Source organism: Cyprinodon variegatus, unplaced genomic scaffold (assembly GCF_000732505.1).
Source record: "Cyprinodon variegatus isolate N-32 unplaced genomic scaffold, C_variegatus-1.0 Scaffold141, whole genome shotgun sequence".
Taxonomy (NCBI): Eukaryota; Metazoa; Chordata; class Actinopteri; order Cyprinodontiformes; family Cyprinodontidae; genus Cyprinodon; species Cyprinodon variegatus.
The window spans coordinates 102,561-122,299 of NW_015150594.1; the positions used below are offsets into that span (position 1 = coordinate 102,561).

Below are 19,739 nucleotides of genomic sequence, written 5' to 3' on the forward strand. Positions count from 1 at the left end.
TAATAGCGAAAACAACAAGCAAAAGGAAACTATTTGAATATTAAATGAAAAACAAATGACAAAATAATACCTCCCTAATTAAGAAAAACATGAGAAAAGTAAGCAAACATAAACGGCAGCTCACTCCTACAAACTTTACATGGTGTTGACAGACAAACAGTGTGGCCAGTTGAGATGAGACGAGGACGGTTGGCTGGAAGTCACCTCCGGAAGGCCACTAATTGGACATCTCTGTCTTCTTCCAGGAACCAATCAGAGACAGGCACCTGAACACTCATATTTTTATAATCAAGTTGACGAAGCCAGTTGTCGCATTATTTTATACAGCTTAAGGTATTTGTGTTACCCTAAGAGAAGAGTGGGGGGAAAAAAAAGCTTTAATAATCTACCCAATTAAATATTTGGAAGTGTTTAATATGTATGATGGTTTTATATTAATAATAAACACATCTTGGACAATATCCTTCAGAACTTTGTGTTCTTTTTAAAGACTTTCTTGCCCAGAATCCTTTTTTTTTTTAGATTTTACAGCTGCAAGAAACTGCTTATTCTAGCTTGCATGCATTGCAGCAGATCCACATTAGGTGTCATGTAAAGGATTGGAGTGAGAAATGACGTTTCTTTAGTGTTAAATGTAACGGACCAAAAACTGAGTTCTTTTTAAAAGTATTTTTTTTATATGACATGGATATTGCAATTGCGATAAATTGTCCCTCCTCATGCAAATGCAGTTGTACTTTCTGCTTCATCACATGTGTAAATGGTCATGCATTAACGTTTTCCTTTTCTGTGACTGTTAATTGTGTGGTTTGCGTTGTGTTAAGTAGATAAGAAGTGCTTGTTGGTGAAGTAACGTGGATATGTTGCTATTAACCTGAAGAACAAGCACGCACTACCTGAAAGCCATTTTGTTTATCTTGTAAACTCTGCCTCCATCTTAAGGTCATCTTCCAACAGCCTCGTCTAGAAACTCAAAAGCTTCCCAAAAATCAATAGATGTTTGCAGAACAACCACACACGGAGGCTTGTAATCAATTTCTACTTTCCTCTTTAGGAGTCTGCAAAGACTCCAGGTATTCCTCGACTGCAAACATATGGACTGTCTTTTGTTATTGAATCTCAGGAATGAATTATTGGGGATCTGTGCGACGTTATATTCCAATTTTTTGTTCTTATTTTTTTTCTTTAACAGCAGCTCTGTCATATCAGGGAAGGTCAACTGTAAATTGAATGTAGGTTAACCTTTTGTGTTGTGCTTTACTTTTACATCTTGCATCAGTCTTTTTCATTCTTACAAACATCCACTGTTTTTGTGCTCCAAAGTTGTATTAGTCTCATGTGGAAACAATTTGTTCAATTTATCAACTCGGCATCATTAAGACGAAAAACAATTTGCTTTTGCTCCATCTCATCCTTTTTTGCTGAATGAGGCATAACCTGCTTCTGAGAAAACGGAGAGAACATGAGCTGCGTCATTTTGGCCAATCTGTTGCATTTACCGAATTTATCTACCTCCTTTTATTTGCCATCCTTGCTGCTCGAAATACTTTTTAAAGCTCCAGGCAACCTTCCTGTATGAAAGGCCCCATACTGGAGCAAAATCAGATCTTTGTGATTTGAAGGCTTTATGTGTTCTAATGCATAAAACCAGATCCTTTCAAAGCAGTTATTTCATTATAATGTTCTTTTTAAAGTTTCTGCCATAGTTCTTACATTGATTTAGTATTCAATTATCATTCCAAAAAAAAAAAAAATTAACATGACCTCAAGGCATGGCTACTGAATCCACTTATAAATCAGTCAGTGCATACAAGTATAGGCCGATTAAAAAGCTAAAAACAAAACAAAATATCAGCCGGCTGATGTATCCATGTCTAACAGGGCTTATCAATGAATCTGCGGCTAATAGTTTTCGGGTTAACAGGCCTGTTTTTGGTGCATGTAGGCAAGAGTGACTTTAATATAACTATAAAATTAATTACAAGTTGTACTAGCAATTATATTTATAAAACATTTATAGACTTTGACTAAATCTACTTGTTATACAAAGATTATCATAAAACGACCTGAATCACACAAATAATTTGACATCAGAATGTTCAAATAGTCAACTCTATGACTCACTGAGCTAAGCTAGTAAAAACTATGGACAATAACTAGAAGGGAAAAGATCAGTGGTAAAATCTTGAGGAAGTTAAGAGAATGAACTAAAGTTTCACCAGAGTTGATGCACAAGACTCAACAGTGATTTTATTTGGTAGTTATTGCGTTAAAGAAAAGCTAAATCTTTAGTATTGTTTTCAATGTTAACAGATTATATTTGTGCTTTTCAAAAAAAAAAATGAAAAAACAACAAACAATAAGTTTTTTATATTAGTCTGACAGGTTAAACATAGTTTTCACATGCAGCGCCTGATCCAGTGTTACCCAGCCTTTGAGATGTGTACTATTGATGGGTGATAATGGGTGATAGGGTATAGAGCAACCAAGGCAGTGTTGGTCTTTTTCAAGTCCTCTTTTCTGCTTAAAAAATAAACATGCTGCATGAATTTACACAACATATGCCACTGATGATTTAATGCAAAGTATCATCAAGAACTGTTTTCCAGTTCATTAAAATTTGATGCGGTGAAGAAAATTTAGATTGATCTTATCATACAGCATCAGAGCAAATGGCGTAAAGAAGGTCAACAAGCTGATAAAAAAAAGCCCTCTTGATCCTCTGGAGATTATTTCACAAAGTCAAATGCTTCATAAAATGACAAACATTATGGACAACAGTGAGCATCCTTAAGATTGTTAAACAGTGTCTTCAGTCAAAAGCTTCTCCAGATCTGGTGCAAGTAAGATTGCTCTAGAAGACCCTTCCAGCCTACAGCTATCAACATATACAACAACTCATAGAAACGAGTCCTAAGAGTTACTGCAACTTTTAATTTCCTTCTTGGATCAATCAAGTAGTTGTGAATTACATTGAATAGACAGATTTTACTCTGAGCTCTGCATAATTTTACTCTGTTTGTTTAGACCGGAGGTCTTCAACAGGGGGTCCGCGACCCCTAGGGGGTCCGCGGAGGTTCTGCATGGGGGTCGCGAAAATTTTGGTTGATTAGACTTTTTTTTTTTTTATTTCCCCCTGCAATTTTTTCCACTCATCGAAATGTTTTTAGATACACATTAACATGAATTCAACACACTGTAGTAAACAGATAAATGGAGGCAGGAGATGTCTTTCAGTCATCTATGCACACATTCAGCGACACACACACTGCAAAAACTGTTAATCTAACTTAAAAAAAATAACAAAATAAGTGGATTTCTTCTTAAATTGAGCAGACACTTTGGCAATTGAATAAGACCATTAACATTTAAAATAAGAAAAACAACTGAAGTCTCTTATTTCAAGGGCATAATATCTAATTATCTTATTTCAAGGGTAAAAATGCTCATTCCATTTGCAGATCATTTTATTTTCCGGCTTAAATTAAGGGTGAATACACTTATTTCGAAACATTTTTACTCATTTGTAGAATGTTTTTGCAGTGCAGGAGCTCTTTCAAGCTGGGAACCGATTCATTCACAACACCTGACCCAACCAGGAATCGGAATCAGAAATACTTTAATAATCCCACGGAGAAATTACTTTCGTTACATATAGGACCAGTTTGATATAACACAATTGAATACAATATATATAATAAGGGGGTCCCTGCTCCATCTAGACATCAGTTTGGGGGTCCTTGGCCTGGAAAACGTTGAAGACCCCTGGTTTAGACTGCTTCCCAGCACTCCCTACAAATTGCTCAGCACTCTGCAAACATGTTAAAACATACCTGTGCAAGTGAAAATCAGAACACACCAGACACTAACATAAATCAGATCGTATGAAGTCATGGAAATAGGATCTCATTAAAACGCACAGGGCTGGTCAGACTACGGAGGATCTCTGCAGCCATGCTTGCTTAGCTCCGACCAAGGCAGACATGTGGTCCATTCTGGTTGGGCCTAGTCAGCAGTTTGACGAGAATTTCATTAGTCTGACAGGAAGAGAGACATGGTGACCAAATGCAACACATCAACTTTGTAGAAAATGTAAATTTAAATCTCTGAATTGAAAGGTAAACCAGCCAGGTTAGTCCCAATATTGGTTCCTCCAAAAATGCACAACATGTATATAGAGAGGCTGTTGTGGAAATTCACTATGAATACAAGATGGCAATAAGCAGAGCACTTTAAGCAGGAACTCAAAGAGTAAAGAAAACAGATAAAAGTGAACAGGCAATCTTCTTTAAACCCCAATCAACCACGCATTAATGCTAACCGACTCCCCTGCGAATATGCTGCAGTCTCTATGCGGGCAATTGCAATTGAGCTTGCAGAGTCGGACGCAAACAGTGTTTTCTGGCCTTAACTGTTAGGCTCGAAGATTAGGACAAGATCAAATAGACGGCCACTTAAATGATGTGGACTTCCAGAAATTAATTCCCACATTTAGGCAACATCAGGCAAGGAGCATAAAGGGTTGGGGAAATTAAACATTTTGCAAATTTCTATATTTCATTTTCTTCTAAACTAAATTTCTTACCATTTAGTTTTATTTAGAGGGAATCTTAAGGTAAAGGATAAATCCTTACCTTGTTTGGCCTGTGAGATTTTTCAATCTTTTACCTCTTCTGTGATTAAGTTAGACATCCCTGTAATATATGTATGAAACCATAACCTGACTCATACATTATTAAACAAGAGAAAATCTGATTTTAAATTTGCACCCTATTTATTTAATTAAGGTTGTTTCTTTCTCTTACTATTAAGCGTTTGATTTCTTCTCAAACACGCCAAACAAGCAACTATTCCTCTAGAATTTAACCTCGGTAATTTATTTAGAATTTCTTTTTTTTTTGTACAATGTTGCTTCTCACTTTCTCCCTGGTCATTAAGTCAACTATTTTTCTCCAGATCTGCACATTTTTTGCTTAAGGAGTTAAAAGTAGTGCCCTTGTAATGGTGTAATCCTCTTAGCTTAATAAAACTGCCCAGCATTAACCCTCAGATACCTTGCCCTGGGCTGCATGTATTAATTAGTTTTGTGTACTGTATTTTAGTTCTTCTTTTTTAATCCTTGGAAAGGAAATTCTGAAGCATGTTTCATCATGTTTTTTTCTTTCCGTCATTGCGTCTTCCTTTACTTTTTGATATAGTAGCGCTTGTCAAATGTGTCAATTCGGAACAGCTGGTTTTATGTCCTGCAGTAAAAAAAAAATGTTTCAAACAGAATTGGTCGGCATACTTCAAAAAATGTTATTAATGAGCCTTGAGTGTGTAAACATTTTTAATTCGCTAAGCACACTTCAAAGTGTCCACCTTATGAATATGCAGAGTTATGTTCTGGTGTTTCTGTTCCATCTCTTCACAACCATCTGTCGAATGTCTTTGATGCACACAAAATGTTTCCTGCTGATCAAAATGCTGCAACAGGCCCCTGCTCAAGTTCATTCCTGCACACAGGTCTATTCTGTTAAAGAGATTTTGGTGCTTTTAGTTTAGCACTTAAGGCAAGTTGTTTTATTTATTTATATATATATATTAATGCCCTGTTTTGTATTAGATTTATTCTTTTTAACGTGTTAAAAGTCTCCCAAACTTTTATTATTATACTATGGCACTAGAATAAACAGCAATGCCACTTTTGCCTTTTTTTTTCAAACTAACAACATTGTCGCTATATGTAGCACCTTTTCAGACCCATATATCAACTTTTACTCTTTTTTTTTTTTTGCCCCCAAAACTAGAACAAAAACTAAAAAACTAAAAGCATAGCAGGTACATGTAAAAAAAAAATCACTGCAAGCATATATATGTAGGAAGATGTTTTAAGGCCTATATCCTTTAAAAGCAACTTCTTAGAGCTTTTTGATATGTTAAAATGCAAATTCATTATCACTATCATGCTTTAAGTGGTAATTAACTTGATTCTTGCATCTCTGATTAATCCTAATTAGTTCTTTTTTTTGAGTGAAGACCCTTCCTTTCCTGTGAAAACAACTTGAGTTTCTATGTCAAAGTGCCCACTTAAGGAAGCGCCTAACTTAACTGCTCTGTGTCCACACTGTAAACAAATGTGACGCAGTTGTGACAAAGTGGATCTTCTAGTAGCTTTTTTGTGTGTGCAAATGTTTAGGTTCTGAAAATTGGCTTTTAGGTCTTAGACTTTGTTCAGCCTTCAGAAGTTATGTGATAGGGTGACATGATGAAATGGGAGGCAACAGACAAGGAGAGCATTATATATGACCTGTAAAAGGAAACTTCCGTTTTTACAGCATGCTCTATCTGTGAAAAGCAAGAGAGCAAAACTTGATGCAAATAATCTAAAATCTGCATCTAAGTACTGTTTCTTTGTTGTATTCTTTTTAACCTCGTTTTAACCTCTTATAAAAGATGCAAGATTTGGATGTTTGAAATTTCAACTTTCTTCTTGCTGAAATCTTGTTTTACATCCAATTCACCTCTGCTCCAAAAATAGTTGACATGACAGGAAGTTCAGAAATGTACCTGTTGAATAGTTTAATTTTAGTTCATTTGAATAGGAAGGCCAAAGCTTTACATGAAACACAGATTGTAAAATGGGCACATAGTTGTACCTCCTGCCTCTAATTTTGTATGTAAGCGGCTGTATTCTAAAACTCAAGGGCAAACAGCATCAGTTTTTCCTTTATTCCTTTTTCTTTCCCACATGTTGTCATTACGTCTCACTTCAGAAGGTAAAATATTTCAAATCATATTCCTCAGCCTTTCTTTTTCAAAACCTTTACCTTTCCCTCTTCGGAGTTTTCCCTTCCTTTGCAGTCCTCTGCTTCACTCTTTGGCCATTTCGGGCTTTTCCCCCCACACTGAATGGTTTCTGATTATTTTACCTTGACTTGCTTTATTCTTTGAAATTCTTCCACTTAAGCCATGCTCTCTGCCCGTCTAGGCCTCAGGAAGTGGGTGTGAGCCGTGTGTTGAACTGGTTTAGGGGAGAGAGAGGGGCAGAGAGAGGAGGGGAAAGGGAGGATACTGATTAAAATAATAAACAGCTGTATGATAGACTGAGGCTATTAGCCAGCATGATCAAGAGCCACAGAGGGGTAGAGAGGATTTGGGATACCTACTTAAAAGTTTATGTGACCCTGAATAAGATGGATTCTCCGGAAGTTTCCTGATCCCAGAGAAATGAAAGGATAACTTAACTGCTTCTATTTTTACTTTTTCATATTCATTGAGATAATAATCAGATCTTGGAGGCTAGAGGGTCTAAAAGTCCTTGTACCGGATTGGGACGGCGAGCCTTGAGGCAGCTCACTGCGAACATGTGTCTCCAACAAAAAGAAGGCATTCTTTGACTAAGTGGCCCAGTCATGGTAGTGATTAGGAGGGTGTGATGGAGCGAGACCAGACTGAAGCTGGAGACCTGACGGGCAGCTAGCGAGGGAGACGCTGAAGTAGCTGTTTGAGCATTCATTACCTGCAGTGAGGGGAGGGAAGTAGCAGACTCTGTTTCTTGGTACAAACAGCTCTCCCCGTGTAGTGCCAGGGGTTGCATAGCTGGCAGGAATACGGTGCTTTTATCATAGTAATTGAGAACAACTGCCTCGACCCTGGCTTGGATTGGACTGCAGGACATGGTGTAAATGCCTTCCTTCATGCCCAGAAGTAAAAAGAAGGCAGGGTAGCATCAGGGGTGGAAGGAGAATCGCCAAACCTGAAAAACTTGCAGGTTCTCAGCAGTCGGCTTGTTCCTCAAAAGACAAGCTGTTATCTCCGCCCTGCGGACCACCACCCGAGATTGCTGGGATTTTCTTCTACACTTTCAGCACTTCATTCGTGGCCAGAGGAGTCAAGTGCCAGCCTCCAGCTGTAACTTTATTAAACCTCCAGTGGCAGAAGTCTGCTTGAAGTCCAAACTCCAGCATGGCTGCAGAACAACTCTAACCCTCTCAACTGAGCTACATGCCCGAGAGAGGAGGATGCTGCTACGGCCATGGGGAGGGATTGGGCGAGCACATATACAGAGGTGCTGCCACATGTGTAAACTTCCTTTTTTTGGACTGCGACCGGAGTTGGACCCTTTTATGCCAAAACCTTTTATAAACGCAGAGTGGATTTTTTGTGAAATCCAAAGTAGTTCAGATCTGGGAATTACTGATGATCTCATTTCGGATCTTGGAGGATTATATTTTGGCAATAACCACTGGAGGACCAACCAAGCTCTCTTGGGTATTTAATCTATGACCACTTGGATTGAGAGGATGTAGAGGGTAACGGAAGTGGGAGGAGCCACAGAAAACTCTCAAGATGATTGGCTTAAACTTCAGTTTGCATGAACTGCTCAAAAACTTTGAACAGGTATAAATAAATATTTCCTTTTTTGTGCTTGGGCTTTTGCTAATGCAGAACTTAATATACATCACTATTAACAGTTTTCTTTATTTTTATCTCACAAAGTAATTTTAATAATGCTCCAGCTGTTATTACAGGACCTTGCTGGTGAAAGTTGGCCATTCTTTTCCAAAACTAAACCTGCTTTATTTTAGTGCTCATGAATTGCTTCTAAAAAACAGCTTCAATGAACTTTAATATGTATTTAAAAAAAGTGATACTTTTATGTTTTTGTGATTAAATCATCACAACTATGACCCCCTACATATATCTTTTGGTTCACTTTAAGTATTTAAGGTTTTATAAAAAAAAATAAAAATAAAAATCACACCCTAATTGTGTTGAACAATTAGCCATTTGATTCCTCATATCTGCAGATGTGCTTAAAATCTGGATTAGGTTATAATTATGAGATCTTGAAGGGTAGGAGAATGTCCAGCACCTCTATAAAATGTCCTCTTATAGGCATGCAAATCTATTAGCATTTTTCTTTTTTATTTTCTTTCTTTAGCAGAAAAAAATAGCTTTACAATGAGTGGTTTCAATGATTACAGTAATAGGTTAGGTATTACTATGTAGGTACTGTTGGCATTTTAAAAGTAGCCACGTCAATAAGATCCACATTTAGATACCACATAAAAAAAGGTGTTGTTACTGCAGCAAATTTGAAATAATCACAGGAATCCTTGGAAAAACAGAAATGTTGTCTTCAGCCATCAAAGGGACCAAGTTCTACTGTAGATGTAGCTCTATTTGAGCTTTACGGTGACAAGAAAGGTTTTGAAGATATTTGCATCCTCATTACAAGCAGAAGGGAACTATATGTGTAGTTCTCTGCATGCAGCAGCCTTGTAGATGCTGCAAAAAAACTTTTATCAGTATTGTCATTATTAGTTTTCTTTTGAAATTTTAGCTTAGTCTCTGTTCATACGTGGCAGCAGAGCCAATATATATAAATAAGCCTTTTATGGCTGTGGCAAATGAACAAGCTTGACACGTAGCTTCCTCCCAGAGGAAGCTTTGATTTAAAATACTAATTTTATAATGGCTTTAAACTACTGTTAGTTAAAAAGATTTAATAATTCATAGAGAATTTTGGGTGTTGGTGGTAATTAATATGACTTAGTGAAATTATTAAAACCTCTTTTTTTAACTGAAACTAGGATAAAATAATCTTATAATAACTTTGAACATAAAATGATAACTTTTCTATTTGAAAACTTTCCATACCGCTTCTTTCTTACCATCCTGGAACAGTGCATTTTACCGAAACTGGTGTTATTGGTGCACCTTTAAAGTCAAAAACATTAGACGTAATTAAATAACCAAACCAAGGACAGATTGACCTTCAAATTTCAAGTATGCTGGTGCATTCATTATGTCAACATACTGCTCTTTTCACAAGTGAGCAAAATTGTGCAAATCTCTCAAATGATTTTTGTCTTAAACCTCTTTTATGGATTTTTCATTACATTTTTTTTATTGTAACTTGCATTTACAATCAGGATGCAAAAAAAAAAAAAAAAACATACCAGATTAATATGACTACTGCCTCAAACCTGTAACACTTAAATCAAGACATACACTTAGTTACGTGTGTGTTGATCTTTAACTATTTAGATTTAAAAACCCAACATGTTAGTCAGTAGGTCATTGATGACGTTCATATGGTTCTAAACAGAGGCCAGTTTCTGACATGATGACCTGTCAGACATAGATGTTTTTTTTTTTTGTGTATGTGTGTGAATAGAAAATGATTTGTCACTATATTCCAAGTCCCTCAGGAAGCACATTGACACACATAAACCATGGGCTCATAGCAGTCATTCACCGGGAGAAATGAAATTTAAAGGCTGCTTTGTAAATTAATATGTTTGCCTCTGTATGCCCTCACAGTCTGCGTTCTGTCCTGGGTCTGAATCATCTGTGTGTTTGTGTGTGAATAGTCATATTTTTTATGTGGAAACTGAAGTGCAAAGGAAAAAGGAAAGGGAAGCACTTGGGTAATGACTTGAAACGTAGCCAGTTGGCTTAGTTTCAGGGTGTTTTTCTGCCTCTTACTTTAACTCTGTCCACCTAGCTTTCCATCTCTCTTTCTAAAGGCCTTTGTTTCTGCATCTTCACTCCGTCTCAGTTCTTTTTCTCTGACCTTTAAGAAGCATTCACGTTTATAGATTATTATCCTTGCAGATCACTGTAGTGGGATTTGCATGGCCTCAATTAGATGTCTATTGATAATCAGTTAATTAAGAGAATGCAGGACAGAGCTGGACTTTTGCTTTACTCCAGAAAATGTATTTTATGAATCCTTCCGTTATTCTTCTTGTTTGATACCTCTAATGGATTTAATTTTTTACATTTTTAACCATGTTTTATGAGGAACTAAGGTTGAAACCTCAGATTTTACTGTAATGTAGGGCTGCAACTAATGATTAATTAGCTAATCAACTAATCTTTCGATTAGTTTTCAAATTAAAAGGTTAATAATTGGATAGCCAAAGGTTCCTTAAAAAAATACCTTTTACAAAATGAACCAGGTAAAACTAGAACTTTTCCACTTGACAAGTTCTCAGTTGAACATATTGACAGATGAAAATGTTTTTTTTATCCTAAATGCAAAATGAAAGATTTTTCTTTTTTTCCCCCAATTTTGGTATAATTGCTGCTCTAAGTGGGTTGCTCTATCAGCTAAATGCATGTTTTAGAGTCTCGATATTCTATTTAATGATTACTCACTTACTCAATTAGTTGAGGATTATTTCAATAATCGATTATTCACGATTAACCTGATTAATTGTTTCAGCCCTACCGTAATGTTGTGAATATTTGACGTCTCTCTAGTAAAGTCTGGTAAATTTACTTCCTTGACTATTTGTATTTGTATTTTTGTATTTCAACCATGCTTTTAGACATTTAGTTATGGTGTAACAATTAGGGGGTGTAAAACAGGGGGAGTCTGATGTGACTGCCATCAGCTTTGACTTCACTTCAGGGTGTGCCTCTGAGCCTTTATCTGAAATTACACAAAGTGATCAATCCCATTCACTTTATGCTATAATGAAATGGTTAGTAACAGCAATTGGTGAGGAAATGCAAACTTACACTGCCTGTTGATGTTAGGATTCAGGATAAAATGTTTCACTCCTTACTTTATCTGAAAATGAGTTTTTTATGTTAATCTTTCATAAGTGAAAGGTTATTGCTAATGAAGTGTAAAGATCTGCTAAAGATGGCCAAATTTCCTCTGTGTCCATCATTATGTCATATTAAGTTCTGCAATGTACCAAGACTATATGTCTTACTTCTGCTTTTTGTATCTATACTCATTTTCTACCAGTTGCAGATCTGCCTCAGTGGTTCCAGGCGATTTAAACTCCCATCCATACTGTATTTGGGGTCTTTATCTTTTCTTGAAATGAGCTGAGCAGAATGGAGTCCCAGCTGAGAGGGCCAGGAGAGAAAAAAGAAAATGGAACAGTTTTACACATCTAAAAATAAAACGTTTGACAGAATCCTCTGCTTTCGTCAGCTTCCCTTGTGGGTCTATATTCTCACACAAACACTCTGCGTACTGGTTGTGTTAAAGGCCTGCTGTGTTCAGCTAACTGTTCGTGGTGATCGTCTGTTGCAGATGCACAGGATCTAACATGACAATCTGACCTGTAGCCACTCTCTAAATGAGCATAGAGCAGTTGTTTGCAAAACTGTTTTCATCTTTATGAAACCATAAAAATAAAATATGCGGCATCTGGTTTGAGTCGAACCTCCAATTTAATAAAAAGTGTAAAAGCTAAACCCCTTTAAGTCGTAATCCCATGTGGAGTACCCATGAAAATTGAAACTTTCTCCCTTGTTAATATGTGTGCAGTGTCTCATAAAATTACTCCATACTTATCAGTTCATGATAATCCGCTTCTATTAGCTTTAACTGTAAGGAAAGTAAGGTAGCACATTTGCTGTCCGTAATAGTCCTTGTTTTTTTTTAAATTGAGAAAATCCTTTATTTTCTGTATTTTGTAGGACATCCAGGCAGAGATTGACGCCCACAATGACATCTACAAGAGTGTCGACGGGAACAAATCCAAGATGGTTAAAGCTCTGGGCAACTCGGATGAAGCCGTGTTCCTCCAACATAGACTGGATGACATGAACCAACGCTGGAGTGACCTCAAGGCCAAATCTGCCAACATCCGGTAATTAGAACCGTGTCCAGACATCATTAAGATAATAGAAGAACATGCAAAGTCCTCACTGAGAGGCCTGTGCAGCAAGAAGCCTTTAGCAGGTTTCACAGAGGCAAAAACATGGAGCTATCTGACTGGGATTCATTGTTCAGCAGAAATTTGAATCTTGCCAACAACAAAATTAGGTAAAATGTGAGTTATGTAACCAAATAAGGCAGAAAGCACATGGAGTATGCTGACAGCCAAATAGTTTCCCTCAAAGAATTTCTCTGATATGTTGTGTGATGTTTTGCTTGGTAACCACTGAGCAAATATACTGGTAAACAGGGTTAGTTAACAATAGAAGTCTTTCAAATGTGCCTGTTAAAGAGAAAAAGGACAAATGAAGTAGTTAAAAGTAGTTACAAGTTTTTTGAAGCCTTTTAGTTTATGTTGTTGATAGCATTTAATTTGAATCCAAATTCAGATTTCTACTGACTGGTGGTTGATCAAGCCAAGAAAGTTGTGATCTGCCCTGACTTAAACAAAACAAATATATAAATAAGAGAGATTATGTAACATATACAAAAAAAAGGTATCCAAGTATGCATTCAAAGAATGTTTTATATGTGGTATTACTCCAAAAAACTCCCACAAAGCTGTTATTTCTACAGTATTAAATGTCAGAGTGCAGTTTTTATTTTATTTCTTTCTTCTTCATTGTTACACTGTTTCAGTTTATGGTATATTCTGCTGTCGCAGGCGAATCACGGGGGTTGCAGAAAAATCTTGGAGGAATCTTTGGTCATGGCTCTAAATCAGCAGCCTTAAGTCGCACTTTGAGACAGGTTGATCATCTGACAGTGTCGCCTGGAACAGTCTTACAGCTGCTACTGTAAGGAATGCAGCTACAGCCGGAGATGCATCATATAAACATCTGATAGAGAAGATGAATTCAATGCAATCTATTTCCAGGACTTTGTATGATCCCCAGGGGAGAAGCCTGGCAAAAAAAAACCCAAAACAAAACAAAAAAAGCAGCTAGAATATAATTTCGCATATGAATGGGAAATTTTTGCGTTAACAGTTTTGGAAGCAAAAGGCCAGTAACTGTAATGTTAACACATTGGCTGTGTTGAACTGTTTTTTAACATGAAAGGTGAATATTGGGGGTATATTTTGTTATAAATACAAAGAAATCTGAGGGCACGTGTAAATATATCCACTTTTAGAATCATTGGAACCATAAAACCTAAAGAATCTGTTAAATGGAGAGTTTTAGCATGACTAGCAGGAGAAACTCTATAAGCTGCAAACGGTGTTGCCCCATAAATAAAAAGTTAGTCTTTAAACATTTTTCTGCTACTTTGGTAGCTTACACCAAGACTTATAAATAATATAGGTTCATACTTATTTATTCTCCCAATTTGATTTTTTCTTTATGCACCTGAATCGGTCTGGTTGGCATCAATGCCTTATGTTGGCTGCCTTTCTCAAAGACCTAACTATGTAACTTCAGATGGATTTGTCCGGATGGATCATGTGACCTAGAGGGAGTCTGAGCTTCTCTGAAACACAACAGCTAATAACAGCTTAGCAAAAAAACAAATATGACACTACCCTGATCAGACATTCTCTGGTTCTCTGATGTAGGATCTAATCTAGAGGGGTGAATGTGGTTTTATCTTTTCAAGTACCTTAATGACTTCTCAGTTTGCTGCACCAAAGAGGCCTCCTATCAGATTCCAAAACACAGAGACAGTTTCCTTTGGTGAAAGTTACCAGTTGTAAAAATTACAGTGTTGCTTTAATTTGTTAAAATATTTTGTTAAAGCAGGATTGTTGGTAAAAGAAACCTGATTTATATGTTGAGAAAGATATAAGAGATCTGTTCTGAGAAGCTTATTTCCTTTGGTTTATTTTAATGAATCTGCTGTGTCTAATTTGAAAAGTGCTCCAGCGCACTGTGGGGCCATTTCTTGTGCTGCCCTTTCTGTTTACTGTGATTACATTACATGCAAACCACAATGAGGTGCTGCTAACGAGTAACTGCACTCATCTCTATTCACACTTGGCTGCTAGTTGGGAGGGCTTTGACCAGGCAAAGCTCATTAACACTAATATATAATGTTTATTTTTAGGAGTTTGGTTCCTTGTTGTCTAGCATCCCAAGTTATTTAACAAAAAAAAAAAGAAAAAAGTCCTGATGAGGCTATTCTTATCCTAAGCTTTTATAGAATATGACAGAAGCATCATTAGCCATTTCCTGCAAAAGATTATTCTGCAGAGATAAACTTTTATTCCTCATTGTGATTTGTTGCAGCACAAAAAACGCAATCCATTGGATTTAGACCACTTAGTCTTTTTTATGCATTTGCACATGCACTGCCGTACTAAATGAATCATACTCCTTAACTATAAACCTCATTATATGTTACAGAGATGCTACATCACAAAGTAGTGCATAGTTGTCCGGTTAATAAATTCTTCCTCCTATGGCTCTTCTACTGTTACCTTAAAGGGGTCAAAGAATGATTCTATAGGGTATTTGGTGCTAGTCCTTAAAGAGGAACGCGTTTTTTTTTTTTTTTAACATTGGGCCCTTGATTTTGTGTTATTACATCATGTTCTACTCACCAATATAAGTTTTGTGCCATTTGGAGCCATTCTGAAGATATTCGGTTAGGTTATATCCAAGTAACGTCTTCCTATGGGCAACGACTTGAAGGCACAAACTAAACTGTTCATAATTTATAATTTATGTTACGCCAGCATTCATAACATGTAGGCGAATCACTTTCCCCTAGACATCCACAGCTGTATTTTTATATTGATATTTTTTTAAAACAAAGTGGAGTGTGTATGACGTCATCCGTGGATGTCTGGGGGATTCGCCTACATGTTTTGAATGCTGACGTACCATAAACCATAAATTATGAACAGTTCAGTTTGTGCCTTCAATATGTTGACCATAGGTAGACGTTACTTAGATATTACCTAGCCAAATATCTTTAGAACAGCTCCAAATGATGCAAAAATCATATGGGTGAGTATAACATGATGTAATAACGTAAAATCAAGGGTCCAATGTAAAAAAAACTGGCGTTCCCCTTTAAGGTCTCTGAATAGGGTGTGTAACATTGGTTGGGCTGAATATGGCATATTTGCTGTTCTACAGTATGAGCCCTAACGCAAGCCTGGATAACAGCGCTAGAATGACATGGCAGGTTTTTCTTCCTTTTATGGTATGCTCATGAATATTTAGATGAGCTGTGCGCTTAATGAGGGAAGCTGCTGAGCAAAGACGCATCATGGCAACAAGTACTCACTCACTGAAACATTGAGATTGTTAATATGGCAGGCTGACCAGACGTCCTCTTTTTCCCGGACATGTCCTACTTTTCATACCCAAAAAAAATGCCCGGGGGGAATTTCAAAATTGAGAATGGGATGTCTGTTACTGCACCACCGCAACCCCCCCACACACACACACACACACACACACACACACGCACACACACACACACACACCACGAATTGACTAGTTGACATCAATTCGGGGCTTCGTTTGGATTCGCCTGTTTTATGGTGGAAGTTTAGAATTGTGAGGTTTGCAGAGAAAGGAGGTCTCAATGGGGTTTGAACTTTTCTGTACGTCTATTTCACCCTCTTAACATTCGTTCTTCATCTATGACAGTGTAAACTCTGTTTTGCATGTAAACTCTCAAACCCTTTAAGCCTTTTCCTTGTCTGCCATTTCAGGTGGATGAGGACTTCTCTGTAGCTTTGTGATTGTGCCATGCTCTTAGCATATTTTAAAGACACTATTCACCAAGCCCCTGGTCTTCACAATACTGTTTGTTCACTAATGTTCTCTAACATTCACGGAAAATCTGCCTTTATTCTGAAATTAAATGACGGCAGGTTTCTATTTACTGAAAAGATAATTTCTCAAGGCAGTTATTGACGTTACATTTCGTTTAGGGACGGAGGAGAAGGTTGGTTTTCCAGGTTTTTATTTATTACAGAGTTAAAAACGATGTATAATTTCCTCTCTTTAGAACTGTGTGCTGTTTTGTTGTTGGTCTGTTAAATGAACCCCCCCCCAAAATGCATTGAATTTTACTTTTTTAGCATGACTGAACATGGAAATCGTTGAGCAGTTTTTGTAAGTCATTGTACATAAACCGAATAGATTGCTTTGTGTTGTTGTTGTGACTGCCCACATCAGTGAGGCTCAAGGATGGATGAAATATCAACAAAACAAATCATGGTTTTTCTAAGATTCAAAAGCAGAGTTTCAACAAAACATTCAAGACACTTAGAAAGCACAAAACCTGAATGAAGGACGCCACTCTTTATTTTATGTGTAGTAAAAGCAACCTTGAGTGTTTATATGTTTATACAATCCTCAAACCTTTCGGCTTTATGAAAAAAAAAAAAGCAAAATAATTTTTATTTTTACAAAACTGCAGGCTATTGTTATATTTGCCTGCTTTGGAATGAAAAAACAAAACAAAACACTGTGATGCATTGAACATCTGAGAACAGAAATACAGTGCCAGTCATAGACCTGGCATATATAAAGATCATTAATGTGCACAAGTGCTGATGGTGAATAAAGTAAGGGTAAAAGTGGAGATGACAGGAGCCAGATGGAGACGTTCAAGTCCATGCTAAGAGTGGGGGTGGGTTGAAAGAAGTAGAGCAACAAAGCCTCAATTGTAAAGAGGCTGAGGAAAGTTTAGAGGGAGAGAAATAAAAACTGCTGGAGGGCAATCTGCATTTAGACTGGGCTTATTCCAGAAACATGACTCTGACTGGATATTTTGCATTAAAATCAAGCAACACTAAATAAAAAAAAAAGGTTTACTGCACGCTTAGGAGGAGGGATACAGTGTGTGTTTAATGATATACATCCCCTTTATGGCTTAATTGTAGCACGTTAGTAATTAAAGAGAGCTTGTCAGGTCGTAGTGGTTGTTCTCCTCTCACTGTGTTCAGACACATAATGCCCAAAGGAGAGGAGGAAAAGAAGAATTGCTTTTCAGCACGCATTCACCGATGCTCCATCCTACACAGTTGGAAGATGACTACAGTGAAATATCCACTCAATGCACCCACAAGCCTGTCTTCAATCATTAGAAGTCAGGATTTTAATAGCTTTTTGTAAATATTCAGATATTTAGAGAGAATATTTAAAGATTTCTTCATTTGCTTACGTAAGTCTGCGTCTCTAAAATAGCACCAACAACAAATAAATCTATTACAGATGCGTTCTGTTAATCTACCTTGATTTTTCATCTGCTGATTTTTTGACCGATTCAGGTAGAGTCTTGCAGTATATACTGTATTTCAAATTTATTTCATTAATATCAAGCAGGCTAAATAGTTTTTTCTTCTCTCTGGATTTGAATAAAATGATATAAAAAGGTAATTCAAAAATGGATCAGTAAATAGATTATTTGCTGACAACAGCTGACGGGATCAGATACCAAGAATAGCATAAAAGCGGAGCAAGCACAAAAACTAAATCATGGGATGTTGATCACCAGGGCCCATCTGGAGGCGAGTGCTGAGCGCTGGTCACGTCTTCTGGGACTCCTTGAAGAGCTGTGGCGATGGATCTGCATGAAGGACGAGGAGCTGGCCAAGCAGATGCCCGTTGGAGGAGATGTGCCCACCTTGCTGCAGCAGCAGAACCACTGCACGGTCTGTAATCATATCTGCAGTTTTATCCCTGTTGCACTGCAGGATGTGTCGTCTCTCCTCAGCTGCATATAGTTTTCTTTTCTATGCAACACATATCTAGTAACATTGTCTTGACTCTAACAGTCCATTAGGAGTCTTTGTGGAATACCTGTGCTGAAGCAGCGTTTCTATCCATTTAAACCCTTCTCTTATTTCCAGCTATTTGGTTCTAAATTTTTAATGGTCACACATCCTCTGGGACAAACCCAATATTGAGTGAGTCATAACTGGCTTATGTCAAAGAAAAGCAATATGAGTTGCCTTAGTAATTCTCCAAGGCAAGTTATAAGTGTTTGTTTGCTGTCTTTAAAATGCTCAGATCACCTTTTAACCGGTAAAAACCATATAACACCGTCGCCAGTCTTTGGTGAGACTGTAGATTTAAGGAAAAGTCAGGAAATGACTTGTCACCTAAACGTGCTTTTATGCACAGTCAGGGTAGTAATTACAATGCATTAAACCTCCTGAATTGTAGTTACACAATGGATGAGGATTCACATCCTAAATTTGCATCTAATGAATCTAAATTCAAGCAGTTCATAAAACATATTTAACCTTTTTTTATTCCTAAAGTATAGTTTCAGTTGTTTTAAATCCTTTATCTGTATTAGCTATCAGTGCCTGTAACCTTGTGAACTTTATAACTACACTGCCCACTTGCTGTTCTCCACTGTATTATTTATTCTAAGCACCAAGTTTTCACTACATTCCTTCAAATATTTCTTACTGTACAGTTACTGTTTTACTCTAGTTGCTGCCACTGCAGCTGCCTTTGTACAGATCGTCACCTCTCTGTGTCATAGTTTCCTGTAAAGCTGTGCAGAGAAATCAGAATGCACAGTCAAGAATTCATGCTGAGTTGAAGCGTCAGAATGTTGCGACTGATTTCCAATATCTGGTAGTTCTAAATATTTAAAGCAAATTCCCAATTTTCTCTTAAACTCATTATAAACGTAATCGATTTATTCTATCTTTTATGGTTATACTATGGAACTAGAATTAAATTTATGTTTTAATATTCCACTTTTCAGAATTTTTTTTTAGACTTACAACGATACCACTTTTGCATTTTTTCCAACCTAACAATATTGTCGCTTTATTTAGAGCCTTTTCAGACCCATATAGACATTTTTTATTTTATTTTTTCCCCCAAAAACCCACTTGAAACAAATCCAGCAACTTTTTCCTGTCTTGTTGGAGGCTTTGGTGAAGACACATTGAGCACAAATTGCTCTGAGTTTACTGCTAGTGACCAGGTAGTGAGCGAGCTCTTCCCTCCTCCAAAACAAAGGGACTCAGACGCAGCAGCTGCAGCCATTCTCTACAGTCAGAGAACAGAGAGAATCTCCTCTGTTCCCACATTGAACATGAGTAGCACATGCACGAAGCTAACAATTATGACCTCAATAA

At 37.0% G+C, this 19,739-nt stretch overlaps 1 protein-coding gene across 1 annotated transcript in view; it reads left to right on the forward strand.

Moving 5' to 3' along the window:
- The window catches only part of utrn (utrophin), a 214,009-nt gene that overhangs the window by 101,504 nt on the left and 92,766 nt on the right, over window positions 1-19,739 (forward strand). The window contains exons 53-54 of the mRNA XM_015376772.1: window positions 12,436-12,608; window positions 18,134-18,290. Coding sequence (XP_015232258.1) covers window positions 12,436-12,608; window positions 18,134-18,290 — 330 coding nt within the window. The remainder of the gene's footprint in view (window positions 1-12,435; window positions 12,609-18,133; window positions 18,291-19,739) is intronic.